Raw genomic sequence first — 22539 nt, 5'->3', positions numbered from 1 at the left:
TGTACACTGTAGTCTCCCCTGGCACCACGGCCCTTGTGGCAGTCACAAGGGAGTTTTGGGAATCGTGACATGACACTGATGTGAAATGGTCTCAGTTCAAGCCCCTCTCTGCTACTAGGAGTGCTTACACCATGGATTTCTTACAGAAAATGCCAGACCATCCTTTTCCTAGGGATTGATACCCACAGTATTCTGAGTTACAAGGACTCCTGTACCCCAGCATCCACCTTGTGCTGGACAGCACAACATAGCCAGAGCCTGCAGAGGAGCAGGCTGGGCTTTTGTCACAGGCTGTTTGCTTGCAGCGTGGCTGCCTGGTCATGGAGGCTCCTGTGCATATCCTGCTGTGCTGTTGCTTCTGCTCAACAGCAGATGCAAGCAAAGGCAGGCAGCAACCCTCAGCAGAGCCTCACCAGCAGCTTCCAGTCCCTAGCCAGCTTTTCCAGGAGGCTGTGGCCGGTGTTTGGGTTAGGACGTGCAAAGCAGACAGGGGGGGAGGCCATAGAGGGGATTTCTCTGAAGCTCCAGCTGTGTCCTGGGGCCCAGCTCCTGCTCAATATACATTTGATATTGAAAGAGACACAGTTGTTGCACAGATCTGTTTACTGCTGCATCTGGAAAAATGCAGCCAAGAAGGGTGAGGGAAATGATTATCCACTTCCACGTGTGAGATGACAGCTGGAGTGCTGTGTCCTGTGTGGGGCTTCCCCATGCAAAACAGTGACTAAAACTCCAGGAGTCCACCTGAGACCACCATGACAGTCGAGGCAGGAGCACATGACATATTGTGGACAGGCTGAGAAAGATGGGCTTGTTCAGCCTGGAGAAGGGAAGGCTGAGATGGGATGTTGTTGCTGCCTACAGCTACGTGGTGGGAGGGTGGAGAGCAGATGAAGTCAGGCTCTCGGAGCACCGTGTCTCGCTTTGGACCCCTCGTTACAAGAAACATATTGACGGACTGGAGCAAGTCCAGTGGAGGCCACCAGACTCGTCAGGGGCCTGGAGCTCAGGACATGCCAGGAGAATCTGAGAGAACAGGGCTTGCTCCACCTGGAGGAGAGCAGACAACGGGGAGGTCTTATTGCTGACTACAACTACCTCATGGGAGGATACAAAGAACTTGGAGACAGACTGTTCAAGAAAGTACATGGTGGTGGGATGAGAAGCAATGGATCTAAGCTGGAACATGGAAATTCCAGTTAGAAATAGGGACTTCTTTTAACATGAGGTTGGTCAAATAGTGGAACAGGTGCCCAGAAAGAGGCTGCGGGATTTCTATCCTATAGGTGTTCAAGATTTGACTGGACAAGGACCTGATTTTTTAGATCTGCTTTGAGCAGGGATTGGTCTAAATGGCATCCAGAGGTCCCTCCCAACCTAAATTATTCTGTCACCCTGTGATTCTATGACTCTCCATGGAGGTGCACAGGGATAGGATGAGAGGCAACAGCCATAAGGGAAGGGAGAAAAATTACAATTAGATAAAAAAAATTTCAGCCTGAGGGTGTTCAAAGACTGAAAAAAAAAAAAAGAAAAAGAGAGAAGTTGTGGGACCTCCATTCATTGACATATTCACAACTGACCCAGACATGACCCTAAGCAACCTATTCTAAGTTGTCCCTGCTTTGGCCTCGAGATCAGACCAGAGACATTCGGAGGTCCTCCTGGTCTTGGTTACCTTGTGTTTCTCAGGTTCTCTGAAGAGCCCCCTTCCCAGCCCTTATGCCTCTGTATTTCTGCAGGAGCACAGCCATGGCACCAGGCCTTGTGCAAGATGCAGAACTGGCTGCAGCAGACTGTGTCTTGAGAAGCAACTTTGTAAGCTCAAAGAACTATAGCAAAAGCCTGAGGGCCTATGGAGCATGAGAGACTCGTACAGCCAGCCAGGCAGGTGTGATTTGTTCTTTCAGGATTAACTGCTACTGTCATGGCCCTGAGTGCACCAGTAAGCCTTAGTGGCTGGTGACCAGTCCCACCTGGCACCTTCACCTGGGCCCATGAGGCCTGTTTCAGCTTGGCCCTGGGCCTTCAGTCCTAACCTGAACCACACTGTATGAGTACTGGTCTCCAGTCCCCTCTCTGGCCTTTTTTCTGGATGGATCTTAGACCTGCACTGTAGATAGCTTATTCCCTTGATGGACCGCTCAGATCCATGTTGTAGCTTATCTCCAGCCCTGCCTTTTGCACTCTGTCATTTTGTCCAGGATCTGGGACCCAGTTGACTGCTTGCCTTGCCTGGGGCTGTTGCCAACACTCAGCTCTGCCTGCTGTGCTCAGACCCAGGAGGACGGAGCCCCACCATCAAGGGCATTGCCTCCTTGGGGTGCACTCTTGGCTTCTGACTTGCCTGCTTGTGTGGAGCGGCCAGCCTTTGCTGCTCCCAGAGAGCTTGCTCATGCCTTCCTTCTCTGCCCTTGAGTCCTGCATGGTGCTCCCTTCTCTGCCTCTCTGGAATGGTTGTCCTCAGCTCTGCTTCCAACTCACATCTGCTCAGAGGTCCTCTTGCAGGTGTCTTCTTAGAAAGAGGTCCCACATCAGTGTGATTTAGAAAACCTTTGTCTGATAACTTTGAAGACACCATCCACTGGAATATTTGAGCTAAAGTCAAAACTGGGGTCTCTGCTGGTCTGTAGGTAAGCTGTCCTGTTGACACACTGTTTCTTTGAAGGAAATACTATTTGCATCTATTTGGAGCAGCCCAGTGGAGCCTGCTGTACACAGGGGCAGGGGAGGACTTCCTCTACATGATCTGTGGGGCCCATGTTCCTGCTGCACCTGGAAGCCCTGTTGCCACCAGTGATCCCAGTGCTGGCTCACCAGCAGAAGGCTGCCTGCCAGCCCTGGCACAGGCACCCCACACCACCCCAAAGCATTGCATTGCTCAGTGCTGGCATTAGCTCCGGGGGCAACCCATGGGAGCCCGTAAGTCACTCACTTCCTCTGCCCCCACAGAAAGAGGACGTGGCCCCTCTGCCTGGGGTCCCTCTTCCCAGGGCAGCTTGGGCCTTTCTCCCTCCACAGGCTTGAGAGTGCTGCTTTTATGATTCTCCCAAACTAAATGAGGCTGTGGACAAGAGCTCCCAACCTCTAACCAAGCAAGCAGGGGTGACATCTAAGGATTCAGACGAAAGGTGATCCAGGGATCCCTTACCCCGGAGAGGTCTGGATGCTGCTGTCCATCTGGGCCTGCGAGTTGCACTGCTTCATGTGGGCTACTGCAGTACAGAAAATTTGATGGGAGCCTCAGCTTGACACTGGCTTGCTGTGAACATCAGGTTTAAACCTGTGCCATGAAGAAGACATCTGTTCAGTAGGCTACTGGAACCAACACAGGAGAAGAAAGTAGAAAGGCCACATCTTTATTCTCTTAAAATTGGCTTGACAAAGTGATGGAGCTGTCTGCACCTTCTGGCATGAAGAACAGCCCTCCCAAACAATCTGTCCTGAGAGCATTTTGCTCCCATAGAGAGAGCAACCGCTGGTTGACATTTCTGGGGCTGGGGGCAGATCTGCAGGGTCTCACCAGGCCAAAGACAGGGATTGGGAAGGAGAGTGGCAAAGGGACCCATAGGCACCTGTTTGTTACCTGGAGCCCTTGCCCTCTACTCAGAGCATGCAGATTGGGGTGCCGGGGACGTTGTGTATACAGTGACTTCTGGCTCCTGGACACTGGTTCCAGCCTAATGACTTAACTCATTGATCCTGAAACCTGCCAGTGGAGAATTAGCAAGCAGGCACATCTCTTGAGGACCTGTCCTCATCTTTCCAAGGTCACCTTTGGGACTGGGCACATAGGAGACCTAATCTCTCCTCCTTTTCTAGTTTCTGGGCGTATGTCCTTGTCCTTAAAAAGCTGGGTCTCTCCAGTTTCATCATGGCTGTCCAGAATCTGCTCCAAGTGGGCAATTCACATGTAGTGTTTGTGTAGCTGGGAGTGTCAATAATTGAAATCCCTCATCATGGAGGGGATTATTTTGTAGTTCTCTGGCTGGAAGGGCATGCCCCCCCTCTTCTCAGGGGGTTTAGTTGTGCTGTCATGGGATCTGAAAACTGCTCAAGTCTGCAAGTGCCTCCTTGTGCCTCTACAAATAACAAGTGTGAACAGAAGTGGGTGTGTGCAGTGCCTATAAAGTCACCGTGGAAAGCTTGGCATGGGAGGGTGCACCACAGGATTCCTGCTCTCTGCTCAGCTGTGCTGTTGTGATGGGTGAGTGTCCTAGTTTCAGCTGGGATAGAGTTAACTGTCTTCCTAGTAGCTGATACTGTGCTATGTTTTGAGTTCAGTATGAGAAGAATGTTGATAACACACTGATGTTTTCAGTTGTTGCTAAGTAATGTTTAGTCTCAAGTCAAGGATTTTTCAGCTTCTCATGCCCAGCCAGCAAGAAAGCTAGAGGGGCACAAGAAGTTGGCACAGGACACAGCCAGGGCACCTGACCCAAACTGGCCAACAGGGTATTCCATACCATGTGACGTCCCATCTAGTATAGGAACTGGGAAGTGGGGGCAGGGAATCACTGCTCGGGGACTAGCTGGGTGCCGGTCGGTGGGTGGTGAGCAATTGCACTGCACATCATTTGTACATTCCAATCCTTTCATTCAATAATGTTGTCATTTTATTAGTATTATCATTATCATAATTAGTTTCTTCTTTTCTGTTCTATTAAACCATTCTTATCTCAACCCGTGGGTTTTGCTTCTTTTTCCTGATTTTCTCCCCCATCCCATTGGGTGGGGGGGGGAGCGAGTGAGCGACTGCGTGGTGCTTAGTTGCTGGCTGGGGTTAAACAACGACAGTGAGTTATCTTCCCAGCTGCACACTTCATTCATGTGTGGTGCTGGGCTCAAACAAGACCTGACCAGGGTGAGTATACAAAGGCACAAGATGACTAGCTGGACAGCAGCCGTGATCTTGCCTGGGTGATAAATGCTACACCCTGGTAGCAGAGGGGACGCAAGACCAAAGCACCAAATGACACACATGCTTGGTGCCAGCCTATGCTTTCCCCAGGCTACCTATGCCCTGTATTCCCATGTCCTGTCAAGGGAAGTTAATGTGGAGACCTAGATTTCAACTTGGTCCTTTCCCTTCCTGACCAATGCATGTGGCACATGTGGTTGCAAAGGGGTCCTTCCCCAGGCATGATGGCATCTCCCCCAGTAACTGAGCTAGTGAAGGGTGTAGGGGTGTGCTGGTGGCCAGCACAGAGGGTTTGGGCTTGTGTCACTGTGTGGGCCCAGGAGACTTCCTCCTGTCTGCTTGGGAGGTGGTATCTGTGCAATAGGACCCATCCTTCGGATCTGGTTTCCCACTAGCTGTCATTGGGCTGGAGTGGCTTATATAAAAGGCTTAAGCATGACTACTCCAAAAAGAACTGTGACCCCTTCCCTCTGGCAAACTACTCTCCCCAGATCTAGCTGTCATTGTCCTCTCTTAGCTACTCTGGGGTTGTAGGTTCTGAGAACAGATCTCCAGGTTGCTGTCTGGTGCAGGGAAAGGGCTGGCTGATAAGGAGGGTGACAGAGCCATTTCTCACCTTGCTTCAGCCCTGCAGGGGCAGAGCCTGCACCAAAGCTGCAGCTTCCACCACCCTGGGAGCCCTATGCTCCTACCTGCAACCCGTGGCTCTGCCTTCCTTGGTCTGAGCTCTCTGGGGGCTCTTGGCAGGGGCAGAGGGGGCTGCCCAGGGATCCTAATGATGCTGGGCCCTTTCCTCCCCAGGGCACCAGGCTGGGACAAGTTTGCTCCGTGGGGACCTTGTCCTCCTACCCACAGTGGTGGCAATGCTTCTCCTCTGTGCAAGCGCTGGCCCAGCAGTACCCACTGCCAGCTCCCGGAGTGGTGAGTATGTAGTGGGTGGGGGGCAGTGGCTGGGCACCAAGGTGCAGAGCAGGAAAGTGTCTCCCTAGCTCAGCACTGACTCTCAGGTCTGCTAAGTGCTAGGAAGGCCAGCATGCACCCCGGCTGATGCACAACACAAGAACTCCTCATACACACAGACCCCTGGGCCATGGCTTGTAAGGTAAGCAGCCTGACACCTGTCAAGCCATCCTCACCCCTTTGGTGGCTCCATACTGAAACCAAGGGGTTTCTGCCCAAACATCATAACTTGGCAGGATTGCTCTGTGGTGCTTCTGTCTTTTTACACTTCAGTTCTAGGAGACATCCTCCCAGTAATTTTTTTTTTTTTTTTTTTAGTTTGCATTGCTCCTGCAAGGGAAGGTTACACTCCCTGCAAGACCTGTGTGCCCCAAAAAACAGAATTTCATGGGCTGAATCAGAATTCCCACAGCAAATTGTCCCTCATTAGACACAAAACAAGAAAAACAAATTAGACAGCAAATTAGTTTGGCAAGTAGGTCATGACAGATCAGTCTTGCTAATAGATAAACTGCAGCAAGCTGGGGGAAGAGGTCCCTGCAAGATCAAGGTAGAACTTAGCCTTCTTTTGCAGTGCCATGACCCCCAGGGAAAACATAAATTTTCATTACTCATCCTCATCCAGTGGAGCATTTTGGACACTTCTGATCCATGCAAAAGCTGTATCTCAATATATCAAGGGCCTTGTGTGAGGGCCAGATATACTTGGAGGACATCACTGGCATCTGGAAGATTTTTTTTCCCCTCTTTTCTTGGCCAGATGCATTAGAAGGCTCCAAATGAAATAAAAAGTCACGAGAAATAGATCCTAGGGCTTTTACCAGGGCCACTGTCTTAGAGACCTTCAGTTGCCCTGTGGATGAGCCAGTGGAAAAGCCACTCTACACTGTGGAGAAGACCACAGATAAAACCAGCCCTCTGTCCTGAGTCCTCGCTCCCCTACAGGAACTTCTTGTTGCCCTGACAGAGTCATATGATCTTTCTCTCTCCCACCCCAACCTGTGTTTGCCACTGCTGCTGTTGCAGGGTTCCCTGCAGACTGCAGCCATCTCCGCAAGACCAGCCCCAGCGGGGTATACGTCATCCAGCCGGCAGGGTCTCCCCCACGCGTGGTGTGGTGCGACATGGACACTGAAGGCAAAGGCTGGACTGTTGTCCAGAGAAACTCTCATGACACTGAGCTCACATGGAAGCAATCCTGGACCACCTACAAGTACGGCTTCGGGAACGTGCAGGGTGATCACTGGTTGGGCACCGAGTACCTGCACCTGCTGACACAGCAGGGCACCTACAAGGTCCGCTTCATCATACGGAATAAATCCAACATCACCCATTATGCTGAGTATGACATCTTCAGGGTGGAGAGTGAGGCTAGTGGGTACCCACTGAGGCTGGGCCGGTTTTCTGGTGATGGGGATGACTATCTGACCAGCTATCACCCCAAGAAGGGGGGCATACATGACAACATGAAGTTCAGCACGACCGACAGGGACCAGGACCAGTACAGTGGGAACTGCGCCAACAGCTATGGGGGCTGGTGGTACGACAGGTGCCAGAATGTCCTGCTTAATGCCAAAAACCACATCCTTTGGCCAGGATTCTGCGATAATGGTGACTGCACATCCTCTCTCATCCTGGTCAAACCCACAGATGTGTGCTGACCGTGCCACAGCACCCAGCCACCCAGGAGTTTGGGGGAGTGCCACCATCCCCAGCTCAGCGCCCCATTCCCGTGCCTGCCAACAGCCCTGTGCCAGTCCCAGTGCACATCCTGCACTGCCTGCAGCACCTGCACCATCACCAGCTGAAACACAGCAGCTCTGAGGCTCAAGAGCAATCGCCTGGAGCTCTGGGCACACGGGCAGCTTCGCCCAGTGCCGCAGTGCTGGCCAGCACTGGGATGCAGGCACTGGTTTGGGGTAGGTGTGCCCACTCCTGTCCTGGGGAGGGGGGGGACAGTGAAAGTTCCCTTCCCTGTGCAATTGGTGTCTCTCTGCTTTGCTCAGCCCCTGCTCCCTCCCTGGGCCCCATATGCACCACAGCTCTGCTACATGGGAGAATACAGCTGCAATAAACCAGACTTTGCTGCCTTGTGTCTATCTGCTGCTGCGACACTGCACATAAGTGTTGGGGGATCAACCTGTCCAGTCTCTGGGGTGGTGGAACTGGGGGAAAGTAGGCGTATTATGCAGGTCCTCTCCTGGGCAAGGAGACACACCTGCCCAAGATGTGCAGAACTCACCTCCCCCAGGGCTGGCATGGTGGCTGCTGGTTTCAAGATGATTTACTCAGGCAGTGCTGGGCCAGGTCAGCTGTAGAGCTGATTCTGCTCCCAGGCTGAGCTGGTGCAGAGCTGGTGTGGCATGCAGGAGTTTTGTGCTGATTTTTCTTTTTTTTTCTGAAATACTTCAATGTTCCATAGTGAAAGGCCTGGCACCAATTCTCCCTGCTGCTGACTGACCCCAGCATCATCCTGTAACTTGAGCTTTTCTCCCTTTGGTATGGTTGTACACAGCTTAGAACAGCTGTTGTACCTAATTCTGCCTGTGGTTTGGTTCTTAGTTCTCTGGATGCAATATTGCCTCCAATGGCTTGTTCCAGCCACTGTGCACTGAACTGTGGCTGTAAGGCTACAATTAGCCAACAGGGCCAGCAAAACCCTTGCTTACAGTTTGCCCCTGTCCATGGCTGGGTAATTGCTCTGTGCTGGGAAGGGGCAGAAACCAACATGGATTGGAGTGTGGAGAGGGTGGTGGGCTCCCTGAGGGCATGAGAGATGCAGGTCACTCAGTCCCATTGTGCTCTGCTGCAGAGCGGGAATGTGGCTATGGATCTCCTTTGCGATGCAGAGAAGTTTGAACTTAGGGCTTGAAAGAAGCCACAGTTCCTCTCCTCTGTCTTTGGAAGAAAAGCTGAGCTCAAGGAAGGTTTGTGGCTGTGAATCTTGAACAACTTGGGATTCTCAGGCCAAGACCTGTGACAGAGGTCCCAGGGCACCCTGCAGAGCTATGGCAGTGCTGTGTTCCTGAAGAGGTTGCACAGGCAGCCTTGGCTGCCCTGGAGGCATCTGTGGGCCTGCAGCCCTGATACATGGGGAGTTGAATGTATGAGGGTGCTGCTGGTTGAGAAAGGCTTCCCAGTTTGAGCTGACTTGAGAGTAGCATTTCTGGACTGAGAGATATGTCTGTGGGCTTAAAAAGTCATTTGCACCTCAGCCTGGATGTAAAACCTAACTGGAGGGGGGAGGCTTGACAGAAAAGGGTTTGGGCTTCCTGGTAAACAGCAATTTGCCCAGGAGTCAGCAATGCACCCTTGCAGTGTTGAAGGTGAACTGCATCCGAGGCTGTATTAGCAAGAGTGCAGCCAGCAAGACATCACTCTCCTCTGCCCAGCCCTGGGAGACCATATCACAGGTACCATGGCCACTGTTGAGCTATCCAGTGCACAGAGATATCACCACACTGGAGCAAGCCCACATGGACCCAAGCTGATCCAGGCCTCTTCAAATTCTGGGACCCCTGCCATGTCAGGCTGCCTCAGCTCTTAGACTTGCCCCAGATATCTCAATCAATGCAGCGCTGTGTGGCCTGGCAGTGCTGTTGTCCCTTTCTTCCCTGCCCACTCTTCCAGTTACCTTCCAAGGCCTGGGCCAGCATTCACAAGGTAAACAAGGCAGGATGATGCTGGCCTGGCCTGCTGTCTCTGGTTAGCTCCAGGTCATGGCTGGTAGGGCTGAACTGAGCTGATGCTTCCCTCCTACCCTCAGTGTTTGCACTTAGCCATGTGGTACTGCATTCCCTTTTTGAAAGATCCCCATCTTAAAACCCAACTCTCTTCTTTAAGTGAAAGTCTTGTCTCTAATACTTCATTTGAGTCTTATGAAAAATTTTCCCTTTGAAAGTCTTTTCTTACTGCACCAGGAGCCTCAGGTCTGCTTCTAGCAAGAAACTAGCAGCAGTTGCGAGAAGTTCCCAAACAAATGAGGGACATTTGCGCATGTCTGCAGGTTCTGAAAGCAATTTTATTCTGCAGGATGAACACAGACTACAGCAGGGAAATGGTGCGTACATGGCCTGCCTGGGCTCAGAGCAACTTAGATCAGGTTAGCTAGTGGTGACTTATACTTTTCTGCTGAAGTCATCTATACCTGCAAAGAAAAAAGAGAATTATACCTTGCTGGATCAGGAGGGCTTTGGATTTCTCAGCACAGTTTTCTCTCCAGAAGGAACATGCTTGGAAATCGCAGCATTTATAAAGACTTGTTCTAATGATGATCCCTAAAAACCTACAAGAGGTGAAAGGCCAGAGACAAAGCAGGGAGCTTTGCTACTTTTCAAGAGAAGAGGAAAAGAAAACAGCTCTTGATATACAGTAACAACCTGTTCGCCCCCAGCCCCCCAGCCAGCAAAACAGGCCCCAGCAGGGCACTGCTCTGGCCATGTGCCCAGTGCAGACAGGAGGGGGGAAGAGTACTAATGGTACGGAGCTGGTTTGATGAGGATGGCAGAAGCTTTGCAGTTCCCATTGCACAGGCTGCCCCAGGTTATGTCCCCCTTGACGTTCAGCCATACAGAATAACAAGCTGAGTACCACCACAGCGGGAAGCACAGTTCCCTCTGTAAGTGTCCTGATCCCGATCTTCTGTTGAGAACTTCATGTTGTTGTGCACATTCCTGGGATTGTCTGAGTCCATGGCATCCTCCGCTGTCCCCCAGTAGGTTCTCAGCCTCAGCCGGTAGCCGTGGGACTCATCTTCCAGGCTGAAGAGGTTGTATTCTGTGAACCTGATCTTGTTTGCAGCATCCCAGATGATAAACCTGACCTGGTAGACCTTCTGCTTGGAGATCTGATGGATGTACTCAGTGCCCAGCCAGTACTCGGTGTGCAGGTTCCCAAAGCCATACTTATAGGTGCTCCAGGACTCAGCCCAGGTGATCTCTGTGCTCTGCCGGTTCCTCTGGATGACAGTCCAGCCCCCATCCGTCACATTCATTTCACAGTACACCACAATGGAGTGCAGTCCTGTGGGCTGGATGACATAGATGCCGCTGGGGCTGCCAGCAGAGACCTCACTGCAGTCCTTGGGCCAACCTGGGGCAGGAGAGAGGGTGATTTAACAAAAGCTTGTGCAACAGGACAATGCCATGTTTCACCCTGTGGCAGGATAGAGGGACATCTGGCCAGAGTACCTGGGGGATAATCAGCTGTCCCAGCCCAGAGAAGTCAATGTGCTTGGCTGATGAGAGTGGGTTGGCCTTAGCCCTGTGTTCCTCTTCCATATGGGACACCTAACAGGAGGTAGCCCCAGTGAAAGGCCCCAGACCCCCTGGGCTGTGCTGGTATCAGTCCAGAAGGCTGATATGGACACTAGTGGGCTCCTTTGGATGTCCTGAAAAAGGGATTGTGTCACTAAAGCAGGGTCATGCTGGGGAGGAAGGTGAGAGGACCTTGCCCCTGCCTGTGACTGAGGGAACAGGAGAAAAATGACCCATTCAAGCACACAGACACCCTTACCACTCTGCACAGTGCACACACACACATACATGCACATGCACAGCACTGCAGCCTGCATTGCGTACACCTCCTCACATCCACCATCCTCCATCCTGGAGCAGGCCAGGGCTAGGGATCGTGTAGGGTCCTTCCCCACCCAGAGCTGTCTGTACATAAGCACACAACACTGGAACCCCCCTGTGCTGGCAGGTGTGGTCTCCCCATGCCTTCAGCTCACTTGCTGCAGGACTTCCCACTACAGTTAAGTCATCCTGCCAGATGGGCAGAGCTCCTCTCCCCATCTGAGCAAAGCCTGGGGTTGATGCCGCGTCTCCCCAGTCCACCTGCCTGTATACACTATGGAGGTGTTTTTTGGATCTGAGGCATCATAGCACACGCTCTCCCAAGTGTCATTTTATCCAGTCTCCACTGGCCCAGAGCATGGGCTAGGGCTGTTTACCAGCCAGGGCTGACCCAGACCAAGGCTCTGAAAGGTGTTGGTGAGAGCACTGCAATGACCACAGGATGCTACATACTGGTTTTCTTCAGAGCACTCGCCAAAGTGTTGGAGGGAGATTTCTTGAAGATGTTTAGGGTTTGTATATGTATGGAGTGGCCTGGGGCAGCCAAGACCAGCACACAAGCAAGGAGCAGAAGGCACTGGGCTGCTAGAAAGGGAAAAGATGGAGAAAAGATGAAATGCGACCTATTTCCAGAAAGGCAGGAAATCCCATGGCTCTAGAGCTGCACAGTGTAACACAACGATGTGAGATGCAGGAGTGCACCAAGCATGCTGAGCAGCATCAGACTAGTCTGTGCAAGCTGGAAAGCTTGCCAAAAGGCCTCAACTTTTTTGCCCAAGGGGTAGACAACCTTGCCTTTTCCCCTTGACCAGCTCCCAAAAAGTCATGCATGAGATGATAGTTTTGGGTGGAGCAAAGCACCCCAAACCCAACTGAGCCGAGTTTCCTCCCTGGCCCCTGAAACAGGGGACTGGCTGGGGTGAGCCAGAAGGCAGGGCACAAGCTGCTGGTGTTCAAAGGGGTGGCAGGTGAGCATGCCCTTAGAGGGCACTGATGTCACTGCTCCCCATCAGCGTGCGAGGACCAGCGCATGGAGCCTCTCCCTATTGCTGGGCTGCCCTACCTGTGCTCCTCCCATTGCTAGCAAGGAACCCTCTGCTTCCCAGCCCTGTACTCTCCCATGGTGTCCACGCCGGAATGCTCTCTGGAGTGCAAAACTGTGGAGCGGCAGGTCTCACAGAGGCATTTGTAGGGCCCTCTGCAGTGGGTGGTCTGAGTGGGTCCTACACCCTCTCCGGGATTCCTTTCTCCCGGAGGAGGAAATCAGGCTGGATTTCCTTTGTGCCCTTAGAAAACACAAGCCAAGATGAAGGTGCCTGTGGTTCTAGGTGCATAGCTTCCTGAGCTGCAAAGAAAATAAACCCCTTGCCAGCAAGAGTCCTTGGAATGGTCTTTTGTGTGAATGCTTAGCTTGTTGGCTGGAATTTCCCCTGGGAACTATTTGGGAGCTTTGAAGAGTGCAGCTCAATAAATAAACACTTGAATGCCAGTCACCAACCAGTGTGGAGAGCAAACACTGGGGATGTTCCTGCCTCCCACCATTACAGCAGGGTGCTGCCAGATCAGTTGGTTCTTGTTTAATGTGCTTTTGACAAGCCCAGCCTAGCTCTTGGTGGGGAAGTCAGAGCAGCTCCAAGACTCCCAGAAAGACTGCCTGTTGTGGGACAGTATTTGGAGCAGCTGGTGTTTTCTGGACTGCATGACAGCAGGCAGAGGGTTGTGACAGAGGTGATCTCCATCTGGGGGAAGCAGAAGAACTCTCTACTCCCCATTGGGCCACAGTCCTGATCTGGAAGGATGCAGCTGATTTGGCCTGCTGAAAGACACTGGCTAAAAGGTTTCTGTAGGCCAGTTGAGACAGCTGTGGTCTCTGGGGCATTGGTTTTGGGAGACTGGTCATCCAGGATGGATGGCTACAGAGGAAAGCAAGTGTCTGCCTAGGAATTGAGTGAAACTGGGAGGATGGAGGGCAGCAATGGGGATCTGAGCATGTACAGTGGGGAATGGAAGGGTCTGAGCATGCACAGAGGGGAAAGCAGAAATCTTGACCCTGTGTGCATAAAGAGGAAATGGAGGCAATCTGAGGGTGCATGGAGGGAAAATAGAGAGGAACTGAGGGTGCACAGAGGGTCTGGAAGGGATCTGACAGTGGAACCCATAGGAACTGAGCACCCACAGAAGGGACGGGTGGGATCTGAGTGTCGATGGAGGGCAACAGTGGGAATCTGAGGGCACTTGTCGTGGAAAAGAGGGATGTGAGTGTGCACAGAGGGGAGAAGCCAGCACTGAGCAGATGCTGAAAGGAACAGAGGAGGTCTGAGTATTCAAGGAGGGGAACAGAGGAGATCTGGATGCATACAGAGGGAAATGGAGGATGCTTGAGTGTGTAAGAGAGGGACTGGAGAAGATCTGTTTATCCAAGGAGGACAACAGAGGGGTTTCAAGAGAGCAAAATGAGGGGAATGGAGAGGATATGAAAGCAGCTGGATAGGAATGGAGAGCATCTGAGAGTGCTTGGAAGTGAACAGAATGAGTCTGAGGGGATCTACAAGCACCCAGAAGGGAACAGAGGGAATCTGAAAGCATGTGGAGAGGCATGGTTTGGATGTAAGGCACACAGAAAGGATGGTGGGGACTGGGGGGTAGAGATCTCAGCATGCATAGATGGGAACTGTGGGGTTCCAAGGCACAGGTGGGGGAGCAGAGAGGATCTACAAGCACTCAAAAAGGAATGGGGGGTAATTGAGGGTTCACAAAGGGGAACAGAGGGAGCATAAACTTGCATACAGAAGAATGGAAGGGACCACAGTGACATGTGGAGGAATAGAGAGTTCATTGAGGGGATCTGAATGCACACAGAATTGAATGAATGGTTTTGATGTGCCCTCTGATGCTCCCCAGGGTCTTTTATTTGCCCTCTGGTGCAATGGAGAGGCTTCCGTTTGGTCCTCTTGTCCCTTAAGAATCACTCCATTAACCTTGTGGTAAATGCACCTTCGGTCGCCTCTGATTTCCCTCCTGTACACCTCAGACTCCTCCGTTGGCCTTCTGGTGCCACCTAGAGTCCCCCATTTTCTTTGCAGTGCATCCCAGTGTCCTACATTTGCTTTCCTTTTCATGCCAGAGCACTCCATTCCCTTTTCATACACCCTGTTTCCCTTTGCAAATCCTGTCACCCCGGAGACCCCGGCAGGGTTCCTGGGCAGCAGGGACCTCTTTGTGCAGGATGCTCAGTAGAAAGTCAGGATAAGACTCCAGTCTGGAGATAGTGATAGTCCACTGCTTGCTGGGGCCACAGACCCAGCATGTTTGCAGAGATAGGGAAGGTCCAAGGTCAAGCCTGGAGGCCAAGTCAGCTGGTCCCATCAGGGGCAGAACTGGAGGAAGGAGACTGGGCACAGACATAGCTGCTGCACAGCTGCCATGTAGCCAGTGGTAAAGGCACAGCTTAAAAGCAGCTCTCCTGCTGCTTAAAAGAAGGAGGAACAGGCCCCCATTTCTAGATTTTTTCACGATAGTGACGGAGCTGACTTCGGACATGGCCAGCTAAACTTCTTAACTCAGTGAACTACAATTTCAGAAGGGGGAAAAGGACTCAAGGGTGCTGGCATCGTCCTGCCTCCACAAGCAGTAACATGGGAATCTCTGGAACTGTCCATGCAGAGCCCTGTGGCAGGGGAAGCAAACTCTGATGGCTCCTGGGGCCTGCTCCTGCCTTGGGATCTGGGTCTTCCCTTCCCACAGGGAAGCACAAGGATCCCAAGTGCCAGTTAAAGACACGTTTGTGCTTCCATAACTAGGGCCAAAGGATAGACTCTCTGGGAGCCCAAGTGTCATGGTTACTCTAAGGTCTCTTGGATTATGGCCCCACCGTGTGTTCTTCTCCCATCTGTAACAGTGACAGTGTTTGGGGTGGGTTGGGTAAGGGTCTGGGTGCTCTGGGCAAATTCAGAGGCCACAAACCTATGGGAGGCTCTTGATTCAACTAGAGGATTGTTTTGGAAGGTGTGCCCATCCAGGAGGGTGAGGGTAGAGGGTAGTGTGATGTGGGACTTTAATAAGTGTGGTCTGACCAGCCCCTCTTTGCTGCCATTCAAGTAAGATGTTTTCTGGCACTGGGGAAACAAGGTGTTTGCTGAGGCAGGTGGCAATGTGATGGCCTCTCTTGCCATCTCATTGGGATGCAATAGCAAGATGTGAAAGGACCTCTTGAGATCACCTGGTCCAACCCCCTCCTCAAGAAAGGTCAGCTACAGCAGGCCACCAAGGAAAGTGTCCAGTTGGGTTTGAATATCACCAAGGATGCCAGTGTTTGGTCACACTCACAGTGAAAAAGTGTTTTCTCATGTTCAAATGGAACTGCCTGTATGTCAATTTGTGCCCATTGCCTCTTGTCCTGGCACTGGGCACCACTGGAAAGAGCCTGGCTCCCACTTCTTCATTCTGTGCCTTCAGGTATTTATATATATTGATAAGACCCCTCTCTGAGCCTTCTATTCTCAGGCTGAAGAGTCCCAGCTCTCTCAGCCTTTCCTCGAAGGGGAAATGCTCCAGCCCCTTAATCATCTTTGTGGTCCTTTGAGGGGAGGATGCAGGATCCCCTTGATCTTGTTTTTTTTCTGGTGGCTGTTCCTGTCTGTCTCAGGGAGGACAGAGCATGGTTCCACCAGCCTATCTCTTTCTCAGACTCCCTGATGCTCCTTAACCTTTCTACTTCCTCTCATAGCTCTGCCACCAGGCTGAGCAGATCACCCACTTGGTCACACCTCACACAGCTGTTCTCACTACTGCCATTCTTATCAGTGAAAGGCTCTGGCACACCCTGCAGCCTCAGGCCTGGATGGCTGTATGTTTTCATAGGAGCTCTGTCTGGGTTGCCACATGCATTCTGGTGAGTGCAGAGGACATGGCTTTCTGCCAGGTGGATACCATAGCTAAGCTTGTTCTGAGAGGGTGGTGACCACCAATGGGACTCACCTCTTGAGCTGGTAGGATGACGATGCCCTTCCTGTGCGCACTTCCGCACAAACTGCCACACAAACTGCCGTGCCACACCCTGGCTGACATGCCACACTGTTTGCCCGCTCTGTTTGCAGTGCTCCTGGCTGCTAGTCTGCTTTTTATAGGTGTGGGAGTGGCCGCGGTTGCTCTGGCAATGCCTAGGCCTCATCAGCATCTCTCATGAGAGCTGTTGGCTGCCCGCGGGTCTCTCCACTGCCATGGTGTTTCCCTGCCTCAGGAAACCACCCTGTTGTGGCGGGTTGACCCTGGCTGGATGCCAGGTGCCCACCAAAGCCATTCTATCACTCCCCCCTCCTCAGCTGGACAGGGGAAAGAAAATATAACAAAGGGCTTGTGGGTCGAGATAAGGACAGGAGAGATCACTCACCAGTTACTGTCAGGGGCAAAACAGACTCAGCTTGGGGAAAATTAACTCAATTTATTACCAATCAACCAGAGTAGGTAATGAGAAATAAAACCAAATCTCAAAACACCTTCCCTCCACCCCTCCCTTCTTCCCGGGCACAACTTCACTGCCGGATTCTCTACCTATGCCCCTGCCCAGCGGGACAGGGAATGGGGTTTACGGTCAGTTCATCACATGTTATTTTCTGCCACTTCATCCTCCTCAGGGGCAGGACTCATCACACTCTTCCGCTGCTCCAGCGTTGGGTCCCTCCCACAGGAGACAGTCCTCCACGAACTTCTCCAACGTGGGTCCTTCCCATGGGCTGCAGTTCTTCATGAACTGCTCCAGCATGAGTCCCTTCCATGGCATGCAGTCCTTCAGGAGCACACTGCTCCAGCAGCGTGGGTCCCCCATGTGGTCACAAGTCCTGCTCTGTGGGCTCCTCTCTCCACAGATCTGCAGGTCCTGCCAGGATCCTGCTCCAGCGCGGGCTTCCCACAGGGTCACAGCCTCCTTCGGGCACCCACCTGCTCCGGCGTGGGGTCCTCCACAGGCTGCAGGTGGATAGCTGCTCCACCATGGACCTCCCTGGGCTGCAGGGGGACAGCCTGCCTCACCATGGTCTTCACCACGGGCTGCAGGGGAATCTCTGCTCTGGCACCAGGAGCATCTTCTCCCCCTCCTTCTTCACTGACCTTGGTGTCTGCAGGGTTGTTTCTCTTACACGTTCTCACTTCTCCCTCTGGCTGCCGTTTCTGTGTGCCCTGCAGCTTTTTTCCTTCTTAAATATGTTATAACAGAGGTGCTTCTACTATCACTGATTGGCTCAGCCTTGGCTGGTGGCAGGTCCATCTGAGAGCCGGCTGGTATTGGCTCTGTCGGACACAGGGGAAGCTTCCAGCAGCTTCTCACTGAAGCCACCCCTGTAACCCCCCCTGCTACCAAAACCTTGCCACACAAACCCAATACACCTGTGCACCAAGATCTGCCACTCTGCTGTGGACTGGGCCAGCTCTTGGGCAGCTTGCCTCAGCAGGTGAGTATGGAGGTATTCATGGGATGGGATATGGAGGAATGAAAAGGAGAAGCCTTGCGTAGGTTTCAAAGAAGGGGATTTGGGAACTGCAAGAGACTGGATGGGGGTGCGGACAGGACAGGATTATCAGGGGTGAAGGCAAGGAATTAGACATCTAAATAGAGGGAATTTGGGGACACCAAATAATGTGACTGGCAGGGACTGAAGGTAGAGGATTTGGGGAGACCAAAATGAGGGACTGGGAGCCCCTTCTCCAGCCCACACACCCCAGGGGACCCATGTGTCTGGGTATCCCCACTCCTCAAGAGGGGACCCAGGCGTCTGGGACCTGCCTAGGAACTCCACTGTCTGCTGGGGACCCAGGCATCCGGACTCTGCCTAGGAACCCTTCTGTTGCCTGGAGACCTAGGTGCCTGGGCTCCACCTAGGCACCCTGCTGTTCCCTGGGGATCCAGGCATCTGGGTGCTATGCTTTGGGGCCATGGGGTGGTGGTGGGTGCCCCTGATGCTCGTGCTGGCCCCCTGGCTCCCTGGAAACCCAGGCATCCAGGCAGAGGGACCTGGCTTGTGGCACTGGGTGGCCCTGGCATCCTGGCTCCCTGGGGTGCACCCCTGCCTGCTCTGCTTTGGGTCCCCCATTCAGCGGTCACAGCTCTGCCGTGACATTACTGGGGCCTCCCTCAAGGACCCCCAGCATCAACACTGCCTTGAGGCCCTTGTCCAGGCTGCTGTGCCACTCGCCTCTGTCACTGTGGGTGCGTCATGGGACCCAAGGGACACCCAACCCAACAGGGACCCTGCCCATGGACCCCCATCCCGACTGGCACATCCAACCCACCAGAGACCTCCATCCCAAGGGGGACCCCCCCACTGAATAGGACCCCAGAGCCCTCTGAGGTTCCCCACTTCAACTAAGGCCCTCACACTGACACTGGCCAGGATCCCGGGCAGTTGGGGACCCCTTTCCTAAACAGGCACCCCAGGGACCCACCCCAGACAAGGACCCTAGGGACTCTCAACCATGCCCAACCTGGAACCCAGGGACCTCTGGGGATGCCAACCCTGCCTGGAACCCTGAGAGTCACCCAACCCTGACCAGGTACATGCTGGGGACCCCCTGGCCCTACCTAGGACCTCAGGAATCCCCACGGATACCTGTCCCTTCCCAGTATCCCTAAACCCTGAGCAGGACTCCAGGAACCCCTGGAAACCACCAGCCCTTACTGGACCCTCCCATCCCTGAACCTTCAACCCCAACCCTGTACTGGTCCCAGTGCCCCTGTACTGGTCCTAGGGTCGGGGCAGCACGAGGCACTTCGAGAGATCATCATGAATGCCCTGCATTTTCTGAAGAAGCAGAGGGACTTGAGTGAGCAGGGGACATGGGACATGTGAGGCGATAGGGCCAGGACATGGGGCATGGGGGATGGGACGTGGAGGCCTTGAGTGGGGGGTGTGGTGAATTATAGGATATATGGAGGTCTGAGGGTTGTAAGGGGATATTTGGGGAATCCTGACGGTATATGGGCTTCAAGGTATACAGCTTCTGGGGTTTTTTTGGGGGGGGTATTTGGGAATATATGGGACTCCAGGATGGATGTATGGGGTCTAGGTGAGTCGTACAGGGGATCTGGGGGGTCTGGGGAGGGTTTATGGGGATCGGGGGAGGGCACATTGTCTCACCTGGACATCTGGGACACCCCAGAGCCCTTTGAGGTGTCTCTGCAGGAAGCCGTCAACATAATTTGGGTGAAGCTGAGCCAGCTAGAGGAAGGTATGGGGCCAGTGGGGACACCCACCCAGGACTCGCACCTTGGGGAACCTTTGGGACCCCCACACAAGGGACTGTCACAGAGATACCCACACTGGACACCTACACCCCAGGGACCCCCACTCTGGGCACCCCCATCCTGGAGAAACCCCCAGGGACCCCATCTGGGCTAGACAAGGGCTGAGCCCTGACAGCTCATCACATGGATGTGGATTCCCAATGATCCCCAGTCTAATGCTGCTTCCTCCCCACCAGCTCCAGCCTGCGTCCCCCCCTGTGGTGAGTGCCCATCCCTCTGTCTTGCAACCCTCTATCCCCTAGTACATGTCCCAACCTCCTGGGACAAGCAAGTCCCTCCCTCCAAGGGTACCAGCCAGCCGCCCGCATCTTCCAGTGTGCTACCTGCCGCCTCGTGGACTGCCAGTTTCCCTTGGACTGCCCAGGTATGAGGCCATGGTAGACCCAGGCATCCAGGCTGGGCTAAGCCCCACCCTGTAACTGGATGCCTCCAGGGCTCTGGGGGGCAACTTTCATTTCCCACATATGGGCACGTCTGCTTGGCCTACCATGAGCGCACAAGAGTGTGCCAAGGTGCATGCTTACCCATCCCCACTGTGAGCACACAAGCACATGCAGTTGCACAGCAGCACAATCATTTCTGTAAGTGCGTCAGCAGATGTGAACTCACATGCCTGTCAATGCTCCCAGTGCAGGACATGTGGGTCCACACAGATGAAGCCATCACACTGCACTGCGATGTGCCCTTTGCCACCCCCGCCGACCTGCCCATTACCTGGATGTTTGCCAAGGATGTGAGTTGCACATGCACGTGCAAGGGTGTACAGAGACATTCATGAGAGGACTGGGCATGGGTAGCAATGCCTGCATGCAAACAGTTGTGCACTTGTGAGGACTATCAATAGATACAGGTATTGCTTATACAGTAGATAATGTGTGGTATAAGTAGCATGTGTAAGCATGCACAGGATGAAAGCAAGCACTCACCCATGTGAAGGGTGCATGCAAGCAGGAGGCAGGTCACTCCTGTGTTTGCAGATTCATGTGCACGCGTGTGTGAAGGAAATGACTTTTGCATATGCCCTGCTTGTGCATCCCTGTGGGCACAAGCACATACATGAGGTGCATGAGCAAAGGGTACAAGAATCATGAAGGGGGCATGACGATCATGTGCAGGACATGGGTGCCTTTGCATACATGTGTATGCCATTTCATGTACCTGGTGGACCAGGCTGCACTGATGTGTTTCTCCACACCCCAGCTGCGCACACAGGACCTGGCACTGTTTGAGGAGATGCAGGCAAGTGCGGAGGGACCTCTCAGTCTGACCCTCCAGGACCCCACTCCAGGAACCATCGCCTGTCGCCTGGGGGTCCTTTCTGAGCCCTTGGTCCGCAAGTACTTCTACCTCAATGGTGCGCCCAGACACCTGAGTGCCCTGGGGGCAGTGAGCAATGATGTGGGGTGGAGCAGGACCCCAGACACCTGGGTCCCTGGGAGGGGGGGGTGCATGGGGGTGTAAGCTGGGTGCCAGGACACATGGGTCCATGGTGGACAGGTGGAGTGGAGCAGGTGTTTCCTGATGCCTGGCTCCTCTGGGGGAAGTAGGGCACATGGGGTGGAGCAGGGACACCCAGACGCCTGGGGCCCTGGGGGCAGTGAGGTCTGTGGCTGAAGCAGGTCTTGCAGGGACACCTGCTCCCTGGGGAGCAGTGCCCCATGACCCAAGGTGCCTGGGTCCTCACAGTGTCAGGGGGAAGTGTGGAGGCAGAGCAGGGACTCCAGGCTCGGTTCAAGGCTGTGCTGCACTGGCCCCACGGCAGGACCCCCCTGCACCACATGGCATCGCTGGGGCTGGGGCTGGCACTTGGCTCCATGGCACTCATGCTGCTGCTGCTGTGAGTTGTCCTGATGTGGTAAACCTTAACCGCAAAACCCCTACGCTTCTGGGGCTCCTCACAGACCAGCATGGGACTCCCAAACCCTCCTGCACTCTCAGTCCCTCAAGATTCCCTACAAATGTGAGGGGACCCGGGTGTCCAATGAGGGCCATAGACTGCCGGGACTCCTAAACTCACAGTTTAGAGTCCTATTTCCCCCTGGGACTCCCACTGTTCTCTGGCCCATTCTGGGACCCCCACCTTGCACCCAGGGCCACTCCAGGCTGTCTTGCTTCCCCCAGATTCCCTAACTGCCCCTGAGACGCTACCACTTTCCCCAGAACCCCCACTGTCCCTTTGGGGGCCCCAGTTACAGTCAGTTGACCCAGTTGCCCCTAGGGTCTCCTACTTTCACCCTTAGACCCATCAGCTGCTTCCAGGACCCCCAACTGCTCCTTGGGCCCCCCAGATGCCCCATGATTCCCCCTTCCCTGGGATGGGGATATATGGTTTCCTCCCCTCTCCTCCTCTTTCTCCATTCCTCCTTCTGCCTCCCAGGGCCACCTGGCAATGTCGGAGCCTCCCAGACCTCAGTGACCCCTGGACATCCCACAGACCTGGACAACAGGGTCCCCCAGGGGATTCCAAATGCCTGGATTCACCCTGGGGGAGAGCTTGACACATAGATCCACCCCTGAGGACCAAAATTTCTGCAAATGCTTTTCTTGCATTGAGGTGGCATGTGCAAATGGGAACAGTCTAAAAATAGAACCACACAGTTCTAAAAATCTGGATTATGCTGGAGATAGAGATCTGGGGGTTTGGGGCTTGCATACAGAAAAACTGGGTACTTGGTAGTGCATAAGCAGTCCAAAATATAGTTCTGACACTCCTGACCCTGCATTTCAACAGCTAGCACTAAGGGAAGGTCAGACTGCTACCTGTAGGAAAGCGTTCTCTTGATAGT

The 22539-nt window shown here is 53.4% G+C and overlaps 3 protein-coding genes across 3 annotated transcripts in view; 2 read left to right on the top strand and 1 right to left on the bottom strand.

Annotated features, from left to right (window-relative positions):
- Positions 1–7952, top strand: part of LOC115347637 (fibrinogen-like protein 1-like protein) — a 28468-nt gene extending 20516 nt beyond the window's left edge. Inside the window, exons 2-3 of the mRNA XM_041126467.1 lie at positions 5723–5842; positions 6908–7952. Coding sequence (XP_040982401.1) covers positions 5723–5842; positions 6908–7542 — 755 coding nt within the window. The 3' untranslated portion in view covers positions 7543–7952. The remainder of the gene's footprint in view (positions 1–5722; positions 5843–6907) is intronic.
- A 1930-nt stretch (positions 7953–9882) lies between these two features.
- LOC115347765 (fibrinogen-like protein 1-like protein) lies at positions 9883–16633 on the bottom strand. The gene is given in 4 exon segments (XM_041127028.1): positions 9883–10481; positions 10484–10972; positions 11911–12042; positions 16435–16633. Coding segments are annotated over 4 exon segments (948 nt in total). The 3' UTR covers positions 9883–10353.
- A 1672-nt stretch (positions 16634–18305) lies between these two features.
- Positions 18306–22251, top strand: SPACA6 (sperm acrosome associated 6). The gene is made up of 9 exons (XM_030029450.1): positions 18306–18658; positions 19198–19272; positions 19609–19677; positions 19930–19953; positions 20040–20117; positions 20383–20486; positions 20954–21107; positions 21440–21590; positions 22131–22251. Exons 1-9 carry the CDS (start codon positions 18385–18387, stop codon positions 22249–22251), a joined length of 1050 nt encoding a protein of 349 aa, XP_029885310.1. The 5' UTR covers positions 18306–18384.
- Positions 22252–22539: the final 288 nt, after the last annotated feature.

This window comes from Aquila chrysaetos, chromosome 10 (assembly GCF_900496995.4).
Source record: "Aquila chrysaetos chrysaetos chromosome 10, bAquChr1.4, whole genome shotgun sequence".
Lineage (NCBI taxonomy): Eukaryota > Metazoa > Chordata > Aves > Accipitriformes > Accipitridae > Aquila > Aquila chrysaetos.
Note: the sequence above shows the minus strand (reverse complement) of the source record. Positions and strands in the feature narration are given on the sequence as shown.